The 20,147-nt window shown below is 36.3% G+C and overlaps 1 protein-coding gene across 5 annotated transcripts in view; it reads right to left on the reverse strand.

Annotated features, from left to right (window-relative positions):
• Window positions 1-20,147, reverse strand: part of app (Palmitoyltransferase app) — a 540,773-nt gene that overhangs the window by 20,803 nt on the left and 499,823 nt on the right. For 4 of the 5 annotated variants that reach the window (XR_012722156.1, XM_075307916.1, XM_075307919.1 and 1 more), the window contains exons 7-11: window positions 14,412-14,523; window positions 14,031-14,185; window positions 13,809-13,930; window positions 11,268-11,460; window positions 10,668-10,758 (exon numbers count right to left, since the gene is read on the reverse strand). Coding sequence is in view for 4 of the 5 variants with exons in the window: in XM_075307916.1 (XP_075164031.1) it covers window positions 10,668-10,758; window positions 11,268-11,460; window positions 13,809-13,930; window positions 14,031-14,185; window positions 14,412-14,523 (673 nt within the window). In the remaining variant the exon portion in view is untranslated. The remainder of the gene's footprint in view (window positions 1-10,667; window positions 10,759-11,267; window positions 11,461-13,808; window positions 13,931-14,030; window positions 14,186-14,411; window positions 14,524-20,147) is intronic. The other variant, XM_075307918.1, reaches the window with a different exon arrangement.

Consider the following 20,147-nt stretch of genomic DNA (forward strand, 5'->3'; position numbering starts at 1 on the left):
GGGTTATATATCCAGTTGCTCTCCACTTCTGATGGAGTTATTTTTGACGCTTTAGTTTAATTAAATTTCGTAAAAAATAGAAAACTAATAAAAAGGCGAAAAACAAAGAAAAATTGAGTTGAGCCCGTGCTTTTTCACTTCCATTGAAGTTATTTCGGAGAATGTTTTAAAATTTTGAAGAATTATGGTTTTCAGATAATAATCCATTTTTAAAAAAAAATATATATAAGCTAGCAGTTAATTGTTTCTTTAGATATTTGTTATTTTATTTAACGCTTAGACAAATATCAGAACAAACAGAGCTTCCACAAGTTGGTTTCAGAAATATTGCATATTTAATAATATTTAATGAATTTTGCATAGGCTTGTCATAGGGATCCGTTTTCTGATATGCATTGCTTAAGAAGTTATGAAGAAATTTAAATAACTGACAAAATTTCACCACTCTTACTAATATTTTTATAGAACTTTTTTTTTTTGATGAAAAATATAAAATTACAATTTGAACAAGTATATACGGCCGTAAGTTCGGCCAGGCCGAAGCTTATGTACCCTCCACCATGGATTGCGTAGAAACTTCTACTGAAGCCGATGGCAAGGTATCTTAAAACTTCCTAATACCGTAATATATACCACATAATCCATACGTGGTATATATTAAACTAGAAAAGGCCGATTAAATACGTATATAATTAAGTTTAAAGTTTCTATAGAAATAAAATTTTGACAAAATAAAGTTTTGACAACATTTTCTATAGAAGTAAAATTTGGAAAAAAAAATTCTATAGAAATAAATTTTCTATAGAAATAAAATTTTGATAAAATTTTCTATAGAAATAAAATTTTGATAAAATTTTCTATAGAAATAAAATTTTGGCAAAATTTTCGATAGAAATAAAATTTTGACAAAATTTTCTATACAAATAAAATATTGACAACATTTTCTATAGAAGTAAAATTTTGACAAAATTTTCTATAGAAGTAAAATTTTGACAAAATTTTCTATAGAAATAAAATTTGGAAAAAAAATTTCTATAGAAATACAATTTTGACAAAATTTTCTATAGAAATAAAATTTTGACAAAATAAAGTTTTGACAACATTTTCTATAGAAGTAAAATTTGAAAAAAAAATTCTATAGAAATAAATTTTCTATAGAAATAAAATTTTGATAAAATTTTCTATAGAAATAAAATTTTGATAAAATTTTCTATAGAAATAAAATTTTGGCAAAATTTTCGATAGAAATAAAATTTTGACAAAATTTTCTATACAAATAAAATTTTGACAACATTTTCTATAGAAGTAAAATTTTGACAAAATTTTCTATAGAAATAAAATTTGGAAAAAAAATTTCTATAGAAATACAATTTTGACAAAATTTTCTATAGAAATAAAATTTTGACAAAATTTTCAATAAAAATAACATTTTGACAATGTTTTCTATAAAAATAAAATTTTGGTAGATTATTTTTGACTCGAGTGGCAACCATGATTATGAACCGATATGGACCAATTTTTGTGTGATTGGGGATCGGCTATACATAACTATAGACCGACATGGACCAATTTTGGCATGGTTATTAGCGGCCTTATACTAATACCACGTTGCAAATTTCAACCGGATCGGATAAATTTTGCTCCTCCAAGAGGCTCCGGAATCAAATCTGGGGAACGGTTTATATGGGGGCTATATATAATTATGGACCGCTATCGACCAATTCTTGCGTGTTTGTTAGAGACCACATTCTAACACCATGTTCCAAATTTCAGCCGGATCGGATGAATTTTGCTCCTCCAAGAGGCTCTGGAGGACAAATCTGGGGATCGATTTATATGGGGGCTATATATAATTATGGACCGATATGGACCAATTCTTGCATGGTAGTTAGAGACCATATACTAACACCACGTACCAAATTTCAACCGGATCGGATGAATTTTGCTCCTCTAAGAGGCTCCGGAGGTCAAATCTGGGGATCGGCTTATATGGGGGCTATATATAGTTATGGGTCGATGTGGAACAATTTTTGCATGGTCATTAGAGAACATATACCAACACCATGTACCAAATTTCAGCCGGATCGGATGAAATTTGCTTCTCTTAGAGGCTCCGCAAGCCAAATCGGGGGATCGGTTTATATGGGGGCTATATATATCTTAGAGCAATTGCAAGCCAAATTTGGGGGTCCGTTTATATGGGGGGCTATACGTAAAAGTGGACCGATATGGCCCATTTGCAATACCATCCGACCTACATCAATAACAACTACTTGTGCCAAGTTTCAAATCGATAGCTTGTTTCGTTCGGAAGTTAGCGTGATTTCAACAGACGGACGGACGGACGGACATGCTCAGATCGACTCAGAATTTCACCACGACCCAGAATATATATACTTTATGGGTTCTTAGAGCAATATTTCGATGTGTTACAAACGGAATGACAAAGTTAATATACCCGCATACTATGGTGGAGGGTATAAAAACTAACCGTGTATTAAATCTGAATATGTTGGCACCATAAAAGAACGGCCTAAGGCATTCGGTCATAACCGCCATTGAACATTATTCCCCATTTGAATGATATGAACATATTTAAGGGGACACCAAGGTATAGGATTTTATCTACTTCTAGAGATAAAAAATAATAATAGAAAAACACAGGTTCATAGCTCAACAGCGGCGAATTTGTTATTACCTATTTATAGTAGAATGCTTTCTTTTTATTTTATCCACAGTTTTCATTTAGTTATTTTGGTATATATTTTTATTTAAATTAAAAAATAAAACTGTTAACACGCATGATCCTCTTAAAAGAATCTCAATGGAATCGAAATTGTCCAAATGTGCTAAATCAAATCTTTGCTAGTGTCAACATTTTAATTGTTTCTTTTTTTGATGAAATTTTTTTTTGTGACATTTAATTTTTGTGTTCTCTTGAAACGCCTAAATAGGGCATTTTGTATGATCCTGGGTGTCCTTATAACCAAATGTTTGTGGAACAACTTCCAATTTTTGTTTTCGCTGGGAAGTACAATAATTCAATTATCAAACAAAAAAAAAAGGAAATACAAACAAAAGTATCTTTTAAAATACAGGAAATATTCATGTAGTGAAATGTCTTCACTGCACTTTGTGGTAAACCTAATGATTGATGAGTTTCGAATATTACATTCATTTATTTCGAAAAGAAATGCAAGAAACAAATTTTCACTAAATGTTTTCAAATATTTCAATGAGTTTTCATAACACAAATTTAAAGGTCGTTGGTGCGTATGAATGCTTTAAATAGTATACCAATGAATGTAATTCAAAACACACATACGCAAATGTGGACTTTTATTAAAAAAACAAAAAAAAAAAATAAAATATTTTATACGCACTGACACATTCACATAAAAGAATATTCACAAAATTGAATAGGAATTTATATAAAATAATTACTAATTATCATTTAGTTTTACGTTTATGCTATAGGGATTGTAATAAGAATAAAAAAAAATAAACTTTTTGACTTGAAAATATGTTTTTATAAAAAAATTTCGACTAAATTCAGTAATCTAACTGAAAAGTCGATTTTGATGTCGCGACTTCCGATTTTTGTTAAATTTTCAGGTTAAAAATATTTCAATGAGTTTTCATAATACAAATTTAAAGGGCATTGGTGCGTATGAATGCTTTAAATAGTATACCAATGAATGTAATTCAAAACACACATACGCAAATGTGAACTTTTATTAAAAAAGAAATTAAAATATTTTATATGCACTGACACATTCACATAAAAGAATATTCACAAAATTGAATAGGAATTTATATAAAATAATTACTAATTACCATTTAGTTTATGCTATAGGTATTGTAATAAGAATAAAAAAATAAACTTTTTGACTTGAAAATATGTTTTTATAAAAAAATTTCGACTAAATTCAGTAATCTAACTGAAAAGTCGATTTTGATGTCGCGACTTCCGATTTTTGTTTAACATTCAGGTTAAAAAGAGCTACATATACATTCAATTCAAAATCCATTTTTCTTTAAAGCCACTATAGAAGATCGACTAGTCAATTTTGACCACCATCAAAAGTGAATTTTACTTGATTTTCAAAAAATCCAAAATCCAAAAGTCAATTAGTCGATGTTGAAGATTACAAAAAGTGAACTTCGGCATTTGGGTTTTTGGGTTTTGTTTTGACAAAAATTCGACTTTGACGTTTCGATTTTTCGAAATTCGACTTTTGTATCCCTATACTGTTGAATTACTACATATATAAATATTAATATAATATATTGAGTATAGGACATTGTTACATTTAAATATTCAGCAGTTTAAATCTAGGACTTAACACAGAATAACAAAAACAATTATTTTTTTTGTGGAAAATTAATCACAGATTTATATTTAAAATAGCAGAGCTTTAACATTATAAATATGAGGAGTTTATTATTATTATTACATTTATTATTGATATATGAAAATTGTTTATATATATAAACTATTTATTAGGAAGCGCTTTTGTTTATCAACAAATATCTTTATATTTACACACATGGACATTGATTATTGTTCTTTCGTTTGTAAAGAAAGCCATAATCAGCCATCGAGAATCAGTTAAAATATGAGTGTTCAGTTATCGCGTTCTTTTTTGTTCTGTTTTAATAGGGGAATTTTATTTATTAGGTTATTTGAAGGGGTTGTTAGTTTATACTTCGGCTCTGCGGTTCATGCTGCAGTTGGAGGTGGCGGTGTTTTTGGGGGGTTTTACATACTTACACAAACAAAAACTCAAATGATTATGGCAAATTTTGTTTACAAAAATAAACAAAAAAAAAATAAAATAATGATTTAAATAAAATTCGAATGGTCTAATTGAAGTTGTTGGTCATAATACATTTTTGGAAGACATATATATGGGAGAAAAATAAAAATAAACTTTATCAATGGTTTTATAATGGAGAAATGTGGGTGATTGTTATATTTGTTGTTGTTGTTGTTGTTGCTGTTGTTTCATACAAAACACTTAACCGTTAATATTTGAATTGTCTTAGCAACCCTTGATATTAGCAGTTAAGTGTCTTTTGAGGCGATAGGAGGATACTATTTAAACACTGTGCTCTAGTAATGAAAAATTTAAATGAACCATAATATGTGGTGTTGCATTTAACATAATTTGGTAGGTGGCAGGATGGGTGGTTAGTTGGTCATTAGTAATCCTAGTGTTATTATTGTACAGGGGTGGGGGCAAGGCGGGTTAGGGGTCTCAACTTAGCACTTTTCTACTTGTGTTAGCATTTGCAACTACAACAACTACATGTAGAATATTTGGTGTACTCTTGCTATGGGATTTGAAGGCTATCACATTAACTTTATATACAAAACATTAAGTTAAGTGTTAAGGATATCTACAGGATATTAGCCCTAACAATGGCATATTCACAACTAAAGCGGCAAGCAACATTGAACTCAGTTTGCTCAAAACAAAAAATTTTGTTTTGTTTGTTTTTTTTTGTCACATCCACTATCAAAACGGGCATCAATAATGATGACGCCCTTCTGGCAAAGATGTTATCCTTTATTGGTCGTGTATGGGTGTATGTGTGTTTTTATGTATATAATTGTTTTTTTTTTTTTTTTTGTTGGCAAAAAAGCATGAATTGTAAATGTCAATTACATCACATTTATGGGAATTGAATTTGATAAGCCTGCGTGTGCTGAACAATAGGAAATACCTCTTATATTCAAAAACAAGATCGAATGTTCATTATTTACTGGGATATATCTTCGATTTCCTGAGATTGAAGGATACCATAAAGACATTTGAGACATATCTAAACATGAATAATTAAAAAAATGGTTTCAATAGTAAAGACTTACAAAAACAAAATTTGAGTCTCAACTATTATCCATCAATTTCAAGATATTTTAGTCAACCGCTCTTAATTCCGTAATTATAGGGATATACAACATTCCTAATTAACTTCAATAACTCAGAAAAAACTAAAGCGTAGACACCAAAGGCCAATGAAAAATTAAGTTTTTGATCCGGGAGTAGTGCATACTTGGCTCAGAAGCAATGCATTTTACACGGATTATATTGTAATCCGCTGCATGATTTCGTATTAGTTCTTCAGAAGTGGTGCTATTTTTCGGATTAAAAAAAAAAATTAAAAAAATAAGGAACAATTTTAAAAATTTCCTCATTTGTCCTTATTTACTGTGTTTTCTACACAATAAAATTCAAGAAATATAAATTTATTGCGAATTATATATTCTCGAAGTATTCCTGAAAATTAAGTCCATCCCTAGAAGAACATTGATGTGCATTTAAAGTGATGACTTAGGCCAAGACTTAGCCATATGAGAAATACAATTGTTTATAATTTTTTTTTTAGCAAAAAGAGAAGAAACCAACAGATTAAGTCTGAATGCAGTGAAGAGAAAGCGGCTGTCGCTTTCGAGGTTGAACAACAATTTGTGTGAAGTTGAAATAAAATTTGTCAAAACAGAGCATGAGACTGAAGAGCTTGGACTCAATTGGGAACGTGGTCTGCAGGCACACAGATCTTGTTGTTCAGTTGGGCAACGCTTAAGGACGGACTATATGGCGACTTGGCATGTATTTGAGGGAAAGCTGAGATCAGTATTTTCCGGGCTCTTGTCCCCAAAATGGAACGCTTTTATCCCCAAAAATCCCCGATTTAATTTAAAATTCCCCGTAAAAATCCCCAATAAATTTTTTTGGCAAGTTTTTTGAAAAAAAAGTAAACGAATATACTCTGCTGTAGAAAATCCGTAAAAAACTATAAAATAAAATAAAAATGTGCGATTTTTGTTATACCACTTGGCGAGTTACAAAAAGATGAAGATTTCAAAACACACAACCAGGAGACGGGTGCTCAAAATATCATCCGATACCAGCCCCCATCAGGGTTAATTATTGGTATGAAAAGTCATCGAGTAATCTTATGCAAATCATCTTCTAAACGCTCGAGAAATAAAAAATGGGAGTTCGGTTAACATATAACATAGTCAAGAAATAAAATTAGATTATCGATCAAAACGCATTGCTGTCCCGATATGAACTCTTTTCTATATGTATGGGATGTGAGATATATTTTCAAAATCAGTGATGTACGCAGATGAGTCTTTATGAAATAATTTCACAATAGTAAAAAATTTCTTAGGAAAAAGAGTAAATTGTAAAGAAGCTCTTGAGCCACCCAAATAAATGCCGTGGAATAAAGAGGAGGAAAGTTTTTTTTTATATTTTGGAGAATCTTCTTCTACTTCTTTAAGCCTTTTTTTTTAATATGCAGAAGTAAAGAATTTCATATAAACCATAGTTCTTACTCTGATTATTTATACTGAACAGATTTCGAAAATTCCCCAAATTTTTGGAAATTCCATCATTGTCCCCAACCACGAAAAAATATCCTCGATTTGGGGAAAAATCCCCGATACTGGCAACACTGGCTGAGATTGATTATTCCAAGTATAGGCGACTGGGAAGAAAAGTGTATACATTTTGCAGATCTGAACATTTAAACGGACGGGTCGAAAGTGGTTGCAGGTACGGGCAATGCGAGGAGCCAGGAATCAAGGAATAGACAGAACAAGCACCATCTTTCTGGAGGAGGTTTGTTATTCCCAAAGCTGTGGAGCTCTTGTTGAAACGATATCTGATCCTTCATCGACAGTCAGGCAGCAATGATGGTCTTGGATAATACGAACATAACGTCGAAAATAGTCAGTCGTAAGGAACTCAGAGTTGAACAGTATAATATTACTCTGTGCTGGCTAAGGAAAGTGCACGCGACATGGATAACATCGTTACTGACGTTTTTCCTCCTCTATCTTTATATACTTACAGGGTCAATTCAAATACAATGTTTTGTGGAAGGAACAATGGACTTCCTCTGTGGGTTGCGAGCAGACCAAACCGATATGGAACGACAAGAGTAGTAGAAACTCAGGATTTCTAATGGCGACGCATAGGGAAGATTTGAGAATGTTAATAGGCATCATAGGACACTTGGGAAGCACATGGTAAGAATTGGCTTAATGACTGATGATATTTGTAGATGGTGCCTGGTCCCGGAGGCTACAGAAGACTCTTACCACATTCTGTGCCAGTGTCCGGTATTATCTTTTAGAAAAGAAACAAGATACTGGGTTCCTTTTTCTTTCAGGATATTACTGAGGTACGGGACTGTAATCTGAAAGATATACTCGACTTTATCAAGGCTTATGGATGGAAGACCTAGAGAACCATTTTCTTTTTAAGAACGCAAATGAGATGTAACTGATTCTGTCAGAGGAAGATAGACGACGAAGAGAAATCACAATGGACCAACATGGTCTGAGTGGACACCATTTTTCCTTTCTACGGTGTCATGCTCTATAAGCTAACCCACCAGAGTATTTAGTCCAGACAAGAATCAAGAAGGAAATATATTCTATATTTTTCAACTGCGTCCAATGTTCATTGTATAATTTCATGTGTGTAATAACAACAGAACGAATCAATATGAAGGAAGATTCTATATCAAATGGACCCCTATGGTTTAGCGGAAGATAAATCCTACAATACATGGAAAAAACTCATTCTGATTCAATCACGAAAATAATCGATCCAATAACAAAATAATTAAAGAAATAAAAATATAATTGAAATTTCGTCGAGGTGTATATACATTATTAAAATAAATTTAAAAAAAATCAAAAATTAAAGATAAATTCAATTTTTTTTTCAAGTACGACCGGCTGGACATCATACACTTAAATAAGACGCATAGTCTGGGTTACTCCTTCCGGATGTTAAACTTTTTTGGACGTATCAAACGAAGTTTACGTACAAACAATTCCTTTCAAGGACACAAGCCACTATTCATTTTGTCTTTGACAAAATTTCTGTTAGCATATAAAAACTTGTTGAAGACCAATGTTTCTAGGGTTGTGAATAAAACCTCAGAAAATAGTTCAAATTAATAGGGATCCATAGTTTTTTCTCTCTCTCTCTCTCTCTTCCTAACTTTTCTCATATAAATAAGTGTAGAGGGTTAGTAGACGTAAAAAATAAAAAAAAAAAACTTATTATGTTAGTTAGGGACTCTCAGAGGATAATTGCAAAGTAATTATATACAATATATTTAAAGAAATCATAAAAAGTACACCATTAGCTTCATTAAAAGCACGGAGGGTTTAACAGAGACTATATGGTTTGCATGCATACTAAATTATCATGTGCTCCCAGGGGCAGCGACAGCGTTGGTCTTCATAGCCCTAAAAATAATAAAAATTTCTAAAAATGTCAAAACAAAAACTCCAAACTGGGCCGCAATCCTATTTCCTACTACGAACAAGTGTTTTGGGGACCTTGTCAGATAAACTGTTACAGGGGCAAGGGTGAAATTTCAACACAACAAAAAGACAGCGACGTCATCGAATTGAATTCGATGCGAATCGACGGACCACCACCAATATTTGCGGGTAGTTCCTGTAGGCTGTGTTACAGCCAATAAAAGGCAACAATTACAGCACTGCAAAATGGTCCCAAACCAATAGCCCCAATAACCACCCCATCCTGAAGGAAGGAGTGCCTGGTCAGGGCCATTGCGACAAAGAACCATTGTTGCAACTGTGAGAAAGAAGATGATGCCGGTGATTTCGTACTATGACGAATCACTACCAGCAGCATCTTCTATGATTGAATTAAGATCGATATTAAATGAATACTCATAGAGATTCGAGTAGCGATCACGCTCCTTCCAAGGTGATCGGTGATTCATATAAAGATTTCTTTTACTAACACGAAATATTTGACTATCTTTAATGGATTGATCGTCGTCACAGGGCTCACCGCCACCACCAAAGTCACACTCTCGGATGGTTAGGCGATTTGTGGGCGATTTTAGTTCGAACATCACATCCTGATGTTTGTAGCGCGGCCGCATTGGTAAAGGCTGGTAGCCAGGTATGGTGACCTTTTGTGAATCGACCGATTGCGTTGATTGACGTCGCATACCGCGACCCTTATTGAAGGGGAAGTTGCGCAACAGGTTCGAGTCCGTACTACGCTGAGGTGAATAATACTTGAAGTCTGTGGGCGCCGGAGCCTGCGGGCCCGTCGTATGGATTGTGGTTAGGGTAGTTGTACTGGCCGAAGGAGCTATCGAGGCCTGCAGCTGCAAGGTGGAGGGTCGTTTCGGCTGTTGCGGCACAGGTTGCCCAGCTGGAGGTTGCGTTATCGGTTGCTGTTGCAAAGAGATCGCTGTAGCCGAAACCGGAGTTATGGGCGCCACCAATGTCGCCGGAGGTTGAACTGTTGTCATTGATAAGCTGGTGCTTGTCGCCGTTGCCGCTGGTTGATGGTGGTGCGGATGATGATGATGGAGCAAAGGCAATGGTGAGTTGCGCGCATCGAACGATGGTGAGAGGGGCAGGTGCAACGAACGTTTGAGATTCAAACGATACGTAGAGACAGCTGGTGAGTGCATCAGCGAGGGTGTGGCCAATGCACTGGGCGTTAGGTCATGATGCAGCTGAAGCTCTTGTTGTTTTTGGTATTTGTTATTAAATTGATGAGCAGGTGGTAGTAGTGTTTGTAGTGAACATTTTTGATGCTGATGTTTTTGTTTTTTGAGATGATGTTTGTTGCGTGACTTACCGTTTTGTAAATTGTCATAGCTGCGCGGCCTATAAACGCCACCAGCTGTGGCCGCATTTCCAGCTTCCATGGCGGATGATGAGGTATTTGACTGTATACGTAGGGGGATGGCATGATTAATGTAATTTGTGTGAGAGTTAGGAAGGCCCATTCAAGAAAAATCAAAACGAACAAAACGATTTCGATTTTTTCGTGTGTATATGTGTGTGGTGTTTTGACGGATTTGATTCAAATCAAAAATCCCAATGACAATTGCCAGTTGATTTCCAATATGTTGTGAGGTATTTGATGATTGTCATAAAGTGTTGGTTATTTGTTTTTTTTTTGCAATGAGAAAATAAACAGAGAAAAGAACAAAAAAAAAATAGAAACAAATGTTCTTGATCAGTGCACTATTAGATTGGAAAAATTAACAGAAAAAGGCTCTGTTACTTTGTTTTTTATTTGTTTCGTATTCAATAACAGGTGCTCTCTTAAGAATTTAGGAAGAAAAACTGACACCGAGAGTTTTGAAAATTGTCAAAAAAAAAAATAGAAATTTGGTACGCACGCAATCTCAGGCGAGTTAGAATTTGAACATCTTGAAAGGAAGTGACTTACCTCATCGTAGTATCTTGATTTGAGGTCAGAACCACCTATACTAATGCCACCACCAGCACCGGCTATCATAGGTTGGGAGGTTATCATGGCACCACTACTCACATGGGTGGCACTTATCACATCACTCAAGGGATGGCGAGGACTTGAGTGCTGTTGCATTTGTAAAATGTACTCATCGGTAGCAATGCCACGTCTGCAAAGAAAGAGAAGCGAGTGTACCTTAAAGTTGAAATTAAAATAAAAAGAAACCAATGGAAGATGAGATTTAATGTGACCAAACAAAAAAAGTAATATATGTTTTGGGCTGCCTATTGACTTACAGTGAGCGTCATAATAAATTGTACAAAAGACTTGTTTTAATAAAAAGTTTAGCAATATTGACTTATTCATTTTTGAGTTTTAAGCTTAAGTAGAGACGTAACTAACAGGTTGGCTGATAAGTCCCCGGTCTGACACATAGATGGCGTGGCTAGTATTAAATGCATATTATTTTTATATAGTACCAACCTTCAAATGATTCGTGTCAAAATTTGACGTCTGTAAGTCAATTAGTTTGTGAGATAGAGCGAACGTCTTTTGTGAAGCAACTTTTGTTATTGTGAAAAAAATGGAAAAAAAGGAATTTCGTGTTTTGATAAAATACTGTTTTCTGAAGCGAAAAATACGGTGGAAGCAAAAACTTGGCTTGATAATGAGTTTCCGGACTCTGCCCCAGGGAAATCAACAATAATTGAATGGTATGCAAAATTCAAGAGTGGTGAAATGAGCACGGAGGACGGTGAACGCAGTGGATGCCCGAAAGAGGTTGTTACCGACGAAAACATAAAAAAAATCCACAAAATGATTTTGAATGACCGAAAAATGAAGTTGATCGAGATAGCAGAGGCCTTAAAGATATCAAAGGAACGTGTTGGTCATATCAATCATCAATATTTGGATATGCGGAAGCTCTGTGCAAAATGGGTGCCGCGCGAGCTCACATTTGACCAAAAACAACAACGTGTTGATGATTCTGAGCGGTGTTTGCAGCTGTTAACTCGTAATACACCCGAGGTTTTCCGTCGATATGTGACAATGAATGAAACATGGCTCCACTCCTACACTCCTGAGTCCAATCGACAGTCGGCTGAGTGGACAGCGACCGGTGAACCGTCTCCGAAGACTCAAAAGTCCGCTGGCAAAGCAATGGCATCTGTTTTTTGGGATGCGCATGGAATAATTTTTATCGATTATCTCGAGAAGGGAAAAACCATCAACTGTGACTGTTATATGGCGTTATTGGAGCGTTTGAAGGTCGAAACCGCGGCAAAATGGCCCCATATGAAGAAGAAAAGTGTTGTTCCACCAAAGCAACGCACCGTGCCACAAGTCATTAAGAACGATGGCAAAAATTCATGAATTTGGCTTCGAATTGCTTCCCCACCCACCGCATTCTCCAGGTCTGGCCCCCAGCGACTTTTTATTGTCGCTGGGGGCCAGTTTATTCAAACATTCTTTCACGTAAATTTCTTGGTTGACAGTCCCGGAAGCAATGAAAATGCTGCTTTTCAAGCCACAGGTACAGATGGCTTGCCAAACCAGATATTTCTTTGCGAACTTTGACAGTTTTATGTGCTTGAAAATATCTGCTACCTTTCCCCTTCCTTTTGCCGTATAAAACTCCTGTCCCGGAAGCTGCTTGTAGTTGGCTTTGACGTAGGTTTCGTCGTCCATTACCACGCAGTCAAACTTCGTCAGCCTCGTCGTGTACAGCCCCGGGATCGCGCTTTGACCGTCGTATTTTGTTTATCATCGCGATTTGGAGTCACTATCTTCTTTTAAGTCGATAGTCCGGCTCGTTTTTTGGCTCGATGCACGGTTGTAGACGATACACCCAGCTTATTTGCGGCATCTCGGAGAGAGAGGTTAGGGTTTCGCTTGAAACTACCGGCAACTCTCTTTGTCGTCTCAGCGGCTTCCGGTTTTCGATTTCCCCCCGATCCAGACTTCCTGGCTATCGACAAACGTTCCCCAAACACTTTAATTATATTTGTAACGGTGGATTTGGCAACTTTTAGCGATTTTGCTAGCTTTGCGTGCGAGTAGCTCGGATTTTCGCGATGCGCGAGCAAAATTTTGATACACTGCTCTTCTTGCTTGGACGGCATTTTGACAACTGAAGAGTGAATTCCAAAATCAAAATAGGAGCAACATTCTACACACACACCTTCAGAATGAGGGTGTTCAGGTTTTTTAATGCAAAATTCAAAGAAATACGTCAAGTTTATATTGACCAAATTTTGACCGTATCACCCTTTACTCTTTATGTAAACCAAACAAAAATTTAATATAATCGTACAAATAAAGACCGACATAAATAGTATTTTATGTACACTTTATTATGACACTCACTGTACGCTAACTATCTTGGTGAAATTCTCTCCTTGTCTACAGCAAGTTTAACTTGTATACTCCGTTGGTGTGATGGCGTTTGGTTTTGTTTCCTGAAGTTTTCTTTCTTATAAAAGGTCGTCTACTTGCCTTTAATATCTGCGTACTTACCTATCTATTAATGAAGGTGTCATGGGTCCACATAAAATATGACAGCAATTTAAACAGATATTCCCCCGAGAATATGGATTTAAATTGCGCTGGCCTCCTTTGGATGAGAATGAGCCTTTGAGCTGAAAGGATGATAGCAAAAAGAAAAGAAAACACCGACCGATTTAAGGCAACATCATTAGGAGCAAAACAAAAAAAAAATCAAAGAAATGACAAACTTACATCTTCATTTGTTGTTTGATCACTGGTAGTTAAATAGGTATGAAATCCCGCTAAACCAATCACAGACCAGATGGAAAAGAAGCATATAAAGACTACGATTACGGTAAATGGAGCCTTTTTGATGACCTCAAATACTTCTTGTTCCGTTTTCATTACTGCAACAAAAACATTCACATAAAAGAGAAAAGGAACCCCAAAAGATATTCCCAAGAAAATAAAATATTAAATTTAAAATGGAAAATGGAAAAAAAGTTTTCAGAATGTTGGTCGGGCGGTCAGTCATTGGGTTGTCTGCGTCTATACCATTTGTGGTAATATCTTCGAGTCCAATTCCATTTCATCTCTGTTTATTCTTAATTAAGGTTTCTTTGGTTTACTTACATAATACTAAATGCGTCACAGAGCATGAAAATATGAACACGGCTAAAAAAGCCAGCGAGACTAGAAACAGATAAAAGAAGCGATAATTACGTTTGCCCACACAATTGCCAACCTAGAAAGAAAAATACCAAGAAAAAAAACATAAGTGAAAGTAGGGGAGACAAAGAACAAACAACACAAAATGAGGAAACAACAAAAACAGTAGCATGACAAAGATGCTGCAAGGGCGACATGTTGATGTAAATGATGATGAGCGAGAATGAAGGATACAGGATGAGGATAACATTAATTAGAAATTTCACTTAAAAGCTAAGTGAATCCAAGAACAAAGACTCCTACCTATGTAATTGCTGATAGCAAAGGCACATTGTAGGTCAGTAAATGACAACGTATTTTAAATTCTTCTCAATTTGAAATACCCGAAGATAGACAAAATAGGAATTTATCACTCGGATAGACCAATAATTGAATTTTAATTTGAATTAAATTTGAATTTTAACTGCTGTTGTATTTTAAACGATTATTTTCGTTTAATTATACCCTCCACCATAGGATGGGGTATATTTTAACTTTGTCATTCCGTTTGTAACACATCGAAATATTGCTCCCAGACCCCATAAAGTATATATATTCAGGGTCGTGGTGAAATTCTGAGTCGATCTAAACATATTCGTCCATCCGTCCGTCTGTTGAAGTCACGCTAACTTCCGAACGAAATAAGCTATCGACTTGAAATTTGGCATAAGTAGTTGTTATTGGTATTGCAAATGGTCCATATTGGACCCCTTTTACGTATAGCCCCCATATAAACCGAGCCCCAGATTTGGTTTGCGGAGGCTCTTAGAGAAGCAAATTTCATCCGATCCGGTTGAAGTATATGGTCTCTACCAACCATGCAAAAATTGGTCCATATCCGATCCGGTTGAAATTTGGTACGTGGTGTCCATGCAGGAATTGGTTCATATCAGTCCATAAATATATATAGCCCCCATATAAACCGATCCCCAGATTTGGTTTTGAAGTCTCTTGGAGGAGCAAATTTCATCCGATTTAGTTGAGATTTGGCACATTGTGCTAAGTTTTTTTTCCGAATTTTATTTGACATTTCTCTATTTCAGACTTACTCAATTTGAACGATGGAGAGAAACACAATCCAACAACGTGTTAAATGGTTCCAAGAAATGGCAACAGTGGATGATAAATTTTCGAAGAAAATCATCTTCAGTGATGAGGCACATTTTCACCTCAGTGGATTCGTCAATAAACAGAATTGCTGCATTTGGGCGAATGAGAATCCAAGAGTGATTGTCGAAAAACCAATGCACCCACAAAGAGTGACTGTTTGGTGCGGTTTATGGGCTGGCGGCATCATCGGGCCGTATTTTTTCCAAAATGAGGCCGATCAGGCAGTTATTGTGAATGGTGTTCGCTATAGTGAGATGATAACGAACTTTGTATGGCCCGAATTGGAAGATATGGATGTGGACGATATGTGGTTTCAGCAGGACGGTGCCACTTGCCACACAGCTAACGAAACAATGGCTCTTTTGCGCAACAAATTCAATGGCCGTTTTATCTCACGTAATGGCGATATCAATTGGCCGCCAAGATCATGTGATTTGACACCGTTGGACTTTTTTCTTTGGGGTTATTTGGAAGAAAAGGTGTACGTCGATAAGCCAGAAACAATTCAAGAGCTAAAGGATGAGATCATTCGGCACATTAACGGCATAGAACCTCCATTATGCCTCAGCGTCATCGAAAATTTGGACCATCGGATGAAGGCCACCGAGGTCGCGGCGCCCATTTGGCCGATATTTTGTTCCATACATAATTGAGTAATACATAATTGAGTAATAATAAAATTACAATAATTTCCTAAAAAGTTTGTGTTTTATTCAAAATCAACATCGGCGCTAGAAATTTTAATCACCCCTTATATGGCCGCTAACAATCATGCCTAACTAAGTCCATATCGGTCTATAGTTATATATAGCCCTCAGATAAACCGATCTCCAATCACACAATAATTGGTCCACATCGGTTCATGTTTGTATATAGCCCCCATATTTCAACCCGCGACCCGCATATTTCAATTCTGGCTCTCTAATTACCGCTCAAATGTTCATACCGGTTCGTAACTATTTGTGGACTTTTCTATATATAGCGGTCAAGAACTGAATTATATACGTATTTAATCTGAAACTTGACGATGTCAAGAAGAATTAAGATACCTTGCCATCGGTAAGTATTACCACAACCCAAGTAATTCGAATGTGAATGACAGTCTTTCGTGGTGGAGGGTACATTAGATTCGACCTGGCCGAACTTACGGCCGTATATACTTGTTTTTAATTAAATTAAATTTAATATAAATTAACTTATATTGTGTAACGTGATAGAATTAAATTATCGAATTTTGCCGTACATTACACATCCATCCTAATAGACAGACACGAACCATTGGTCAATAGCCAAACAAGCTGGCATACAACCGAAGCGAACGAACCATCAATCGTCCAACATGGATGCTTAGAAACAGCTTATTTTGATAATCATATTAAAATAATGGAAGACGACATAATTCTCAACTAGCCCATTGGTAGAATGGTATCGTTGAACTTTTGCAACCAAAAATAGTCTCGAATAGACTGCAGACTGAGGCTTTGCACATAATAGCATCTTTCTGTCTACAGCTAGATGCTAGTCGTTCTACAAGTGGTTCATTCTTTTCGTAGTTCTATTCTATTCCCGGACGCGTAATACATAGTACCACTGACATCTTCGTGGCCATAGTTCCGCCACTGAGACCTTCGGGTCTACGGTTCAACCTCTGAGATCTTCGCATCTACAGTTCCACCACTGAGTTCTTCGGATATACAGTTCTCGTACTGAGACCTTCCAGCTTACATTTCCATCGCTGAGACCATCTGATCTACAATTCCACCACTAAGACCTTCGGGCCTACAGTTCCACAACTAAGACCTACTGGACCATAGTTTCTTCACTGCGACATTCGAGCCTACAGTTCAACCAGTTAGATCTTCGAATCTACAGTTCTCTCATAAAGACTATCGGGCCTACAGTTCCACCATTGAGTTGAGTTCGGATCTATTCCACCACTGAGTCTTCGGATCTACAGTTCCACCACGAAGATCTTCTGATCTACAGCTCTACCATTAAGAACGTTAGGCAGCCCTAAAGATCGTCCAATGGGATCTTCGCATCTACAGTTGTCACGTAGATTAGCTAGTAAAAAAGATTGCATGATAGTCATATCAAGCAATGACCGACTACCAACCCGTCGTTTCTGCCGAATCCTAGACGACTACACTACTACGGATACCGAATCTGACAGACTAAAGGGTGATACGGACAAAATTTGGTCAAGGGAAAACGCGTGTAAATCGGTGAAATCATTTATTTAAAAAATCAAATTAAATTTCTTTTCAAGTTCAATTAGTATAAAATTCAGGAAAAATATTCAGTTAGGCTTTCGCTTTTCCAAATCCGAATTGCCGGGCCTCACGCTTGACACCTGCCATCAGATTTTGTACAGCCACCTTGTCCACCTTCTTCGCCGCAGAAAGCCAGTTTGCCTTGAACTGCTGCTCGTCCTTAGCACTTTTTTTGGTCTTCTTTAGGTTCCGCTTGACAATAGCCCAGTATTTCTCAATTGGGCGGAGCTCTGGTGTGTTGGGAGGGTTCTTGTCCTTGGGAACCACCTGCACGTTATTGGCGGCGTACCACTCCATAGCCTTTTTACCGTAATGGCAAGATGCCAAATCCGGCCAAAACAGTACGGAACAACCGTGTTTCTTCAGGAAAGGCAGCAGACGTTTATTCAACCACTCTTTCACGTAAATTTCTTGGTTGACAGTCCCGGAAGCTATGAAAATGCTGCTTTTCAAGCCACAGGTACAGATGGCTTGCCAAACCAGATATTTCTTTGCGAACTTTGACAATTTTATGTGCTTGAAAATATCTGCTACCTTTCCCCTTCCTTTTGCCGTATAAAACTCCTGTCCCGGAAGCTGCTTGTAGTCGGCTTTGACGTAGGTTTCGTCGTCCATTACCACGCAGTCAAACTTCGTCAGCATCGTCGTGTACAGCCTCCGGGATCGCGCTTTCGCCGTCGTATTTTGTTTATCATCGCGATTTGGAGTCACTACCTTCTTGTAAGTCGATAGTCCGGCTCGTTTTTTGGCTCGATGCACGGTTGTAGACGATACACCCAGCTTATTTGCGGCATCTCGGAGAGAGAGGTTAGGGTTTCGCTTGAAACTACCGGCAACTCTCTTTGTCGTCTCAGCGGCTTCCGGTTTTCGATTTCCCCCCGATCCAGACTTCCTGGCTGTCGACAAACGTTCCCCAAACACTTTAATTACATTTGTAACGGTTGATTTGGCAACTTTTAGCGATTTTGCCAGCTTTGCGTGCCAGTAGCTCGGATTTTCGCGATGCGCGAGCAAAATTTTGATACGCTTCTTGCTTGGACGGCATTTTGACAACTGAAGAGTGAATTCCAAAATCAAAATAGGAGCAACATTCTACACACACACACACCTTCAAAATGAGGGTTGTTCAGGGTTTTTAAATGCAAAATTGAAAGAAATACGTCAAGTTTATATAGACCAAATTTTGACCGTATCACCCTTTACATCTTCGAATCATCTCCGAGGCAATAAAAAAAATCAATCGTAGCGATTGCCTGAAAGCCGGCGATTATCAGCAATTTCTGATCTCACTTAAAATCGTCGAATACACCAGTTCCCGATTAACTTCAAATTGACGACGAAACAAGTTCCCGATCAAATTCAAATAGGCGAATAGACAACTTCCTAATCAGTCACAAACCGAACTACACAGCAACGACTAATGATCATCCTATCAAGGAATGCTTCAGTTTCCGATCACCAACGAACTAAACTTCCCATAAAGGACCGATTATCTACGAACCGAATTCTTCATCAACTTTTAATCATCAAAGTATCTTCAACTACCAACCATCAATGACCCAAATGTCTCATCACGGAACTACGGAACATCGACGAACAAAAGTTCTCATAACCTACTGATTATCTATGAACCGAATTATTTATTAAGGAATCATCTTCATCAACCACAGATCACCTATAATCCACCCAATATCCGATCCAATGAATTCTGACCATCAACTTCTGATCACCTTGATCGCAGCGCAGATACCGGTTTCAAATCGTTTACAAGAGGATAGATTATTAAATAGTTTCAATCAAAAAAAAAAAAAAAAAAAAATTAAGTAATATTTTACTCGAGAGAGATAAATACTTGTGTACTTTTTCTGATAGGTTTAGTGAGCCCTTACGGAGACCATCGAGACGTTTATCTCATCCGAAATGATTTGTTATTCAGTTTTTCTTTTATCCAAAACATACCATAGCACTTTTTACTATTTTTAGTACATTTTTTAGTCTCGAATGCGTATCGTAGATAACATTTACTATATAGTACTTTAATTTAATTGCGAACAACCCAGAAGGGACTAATTATTTAATAAATTAACAAAATTTAAAAAACAACATTTCTATGTTGAAGTTTTACATTTAAACCATTAAAATGGAAATTTGACAATCTGTAAGCAGAAAACATGATAATTGAATTAAATTTTCACACAAACTTGTTTGCCTTCATTGAGCACAGTCCCAACCACGTAGCAATAGCAATTAAAAATCAAGGGAAAAACATAAATAAAAA

This window comes from Haematobia irritans, chromosome 4 (assembly GCF_050003625.1).
Source record: "Haematobia irritans isolate KBUSLIRL chromosome 4, ASM5000362v1, whole genome shotgun sequence".
NCBI lineage: Eukaryota > Metazoa > Arthropoda > Insecta > Diptera > Muscidae > Haematobia > Haematobia irritans.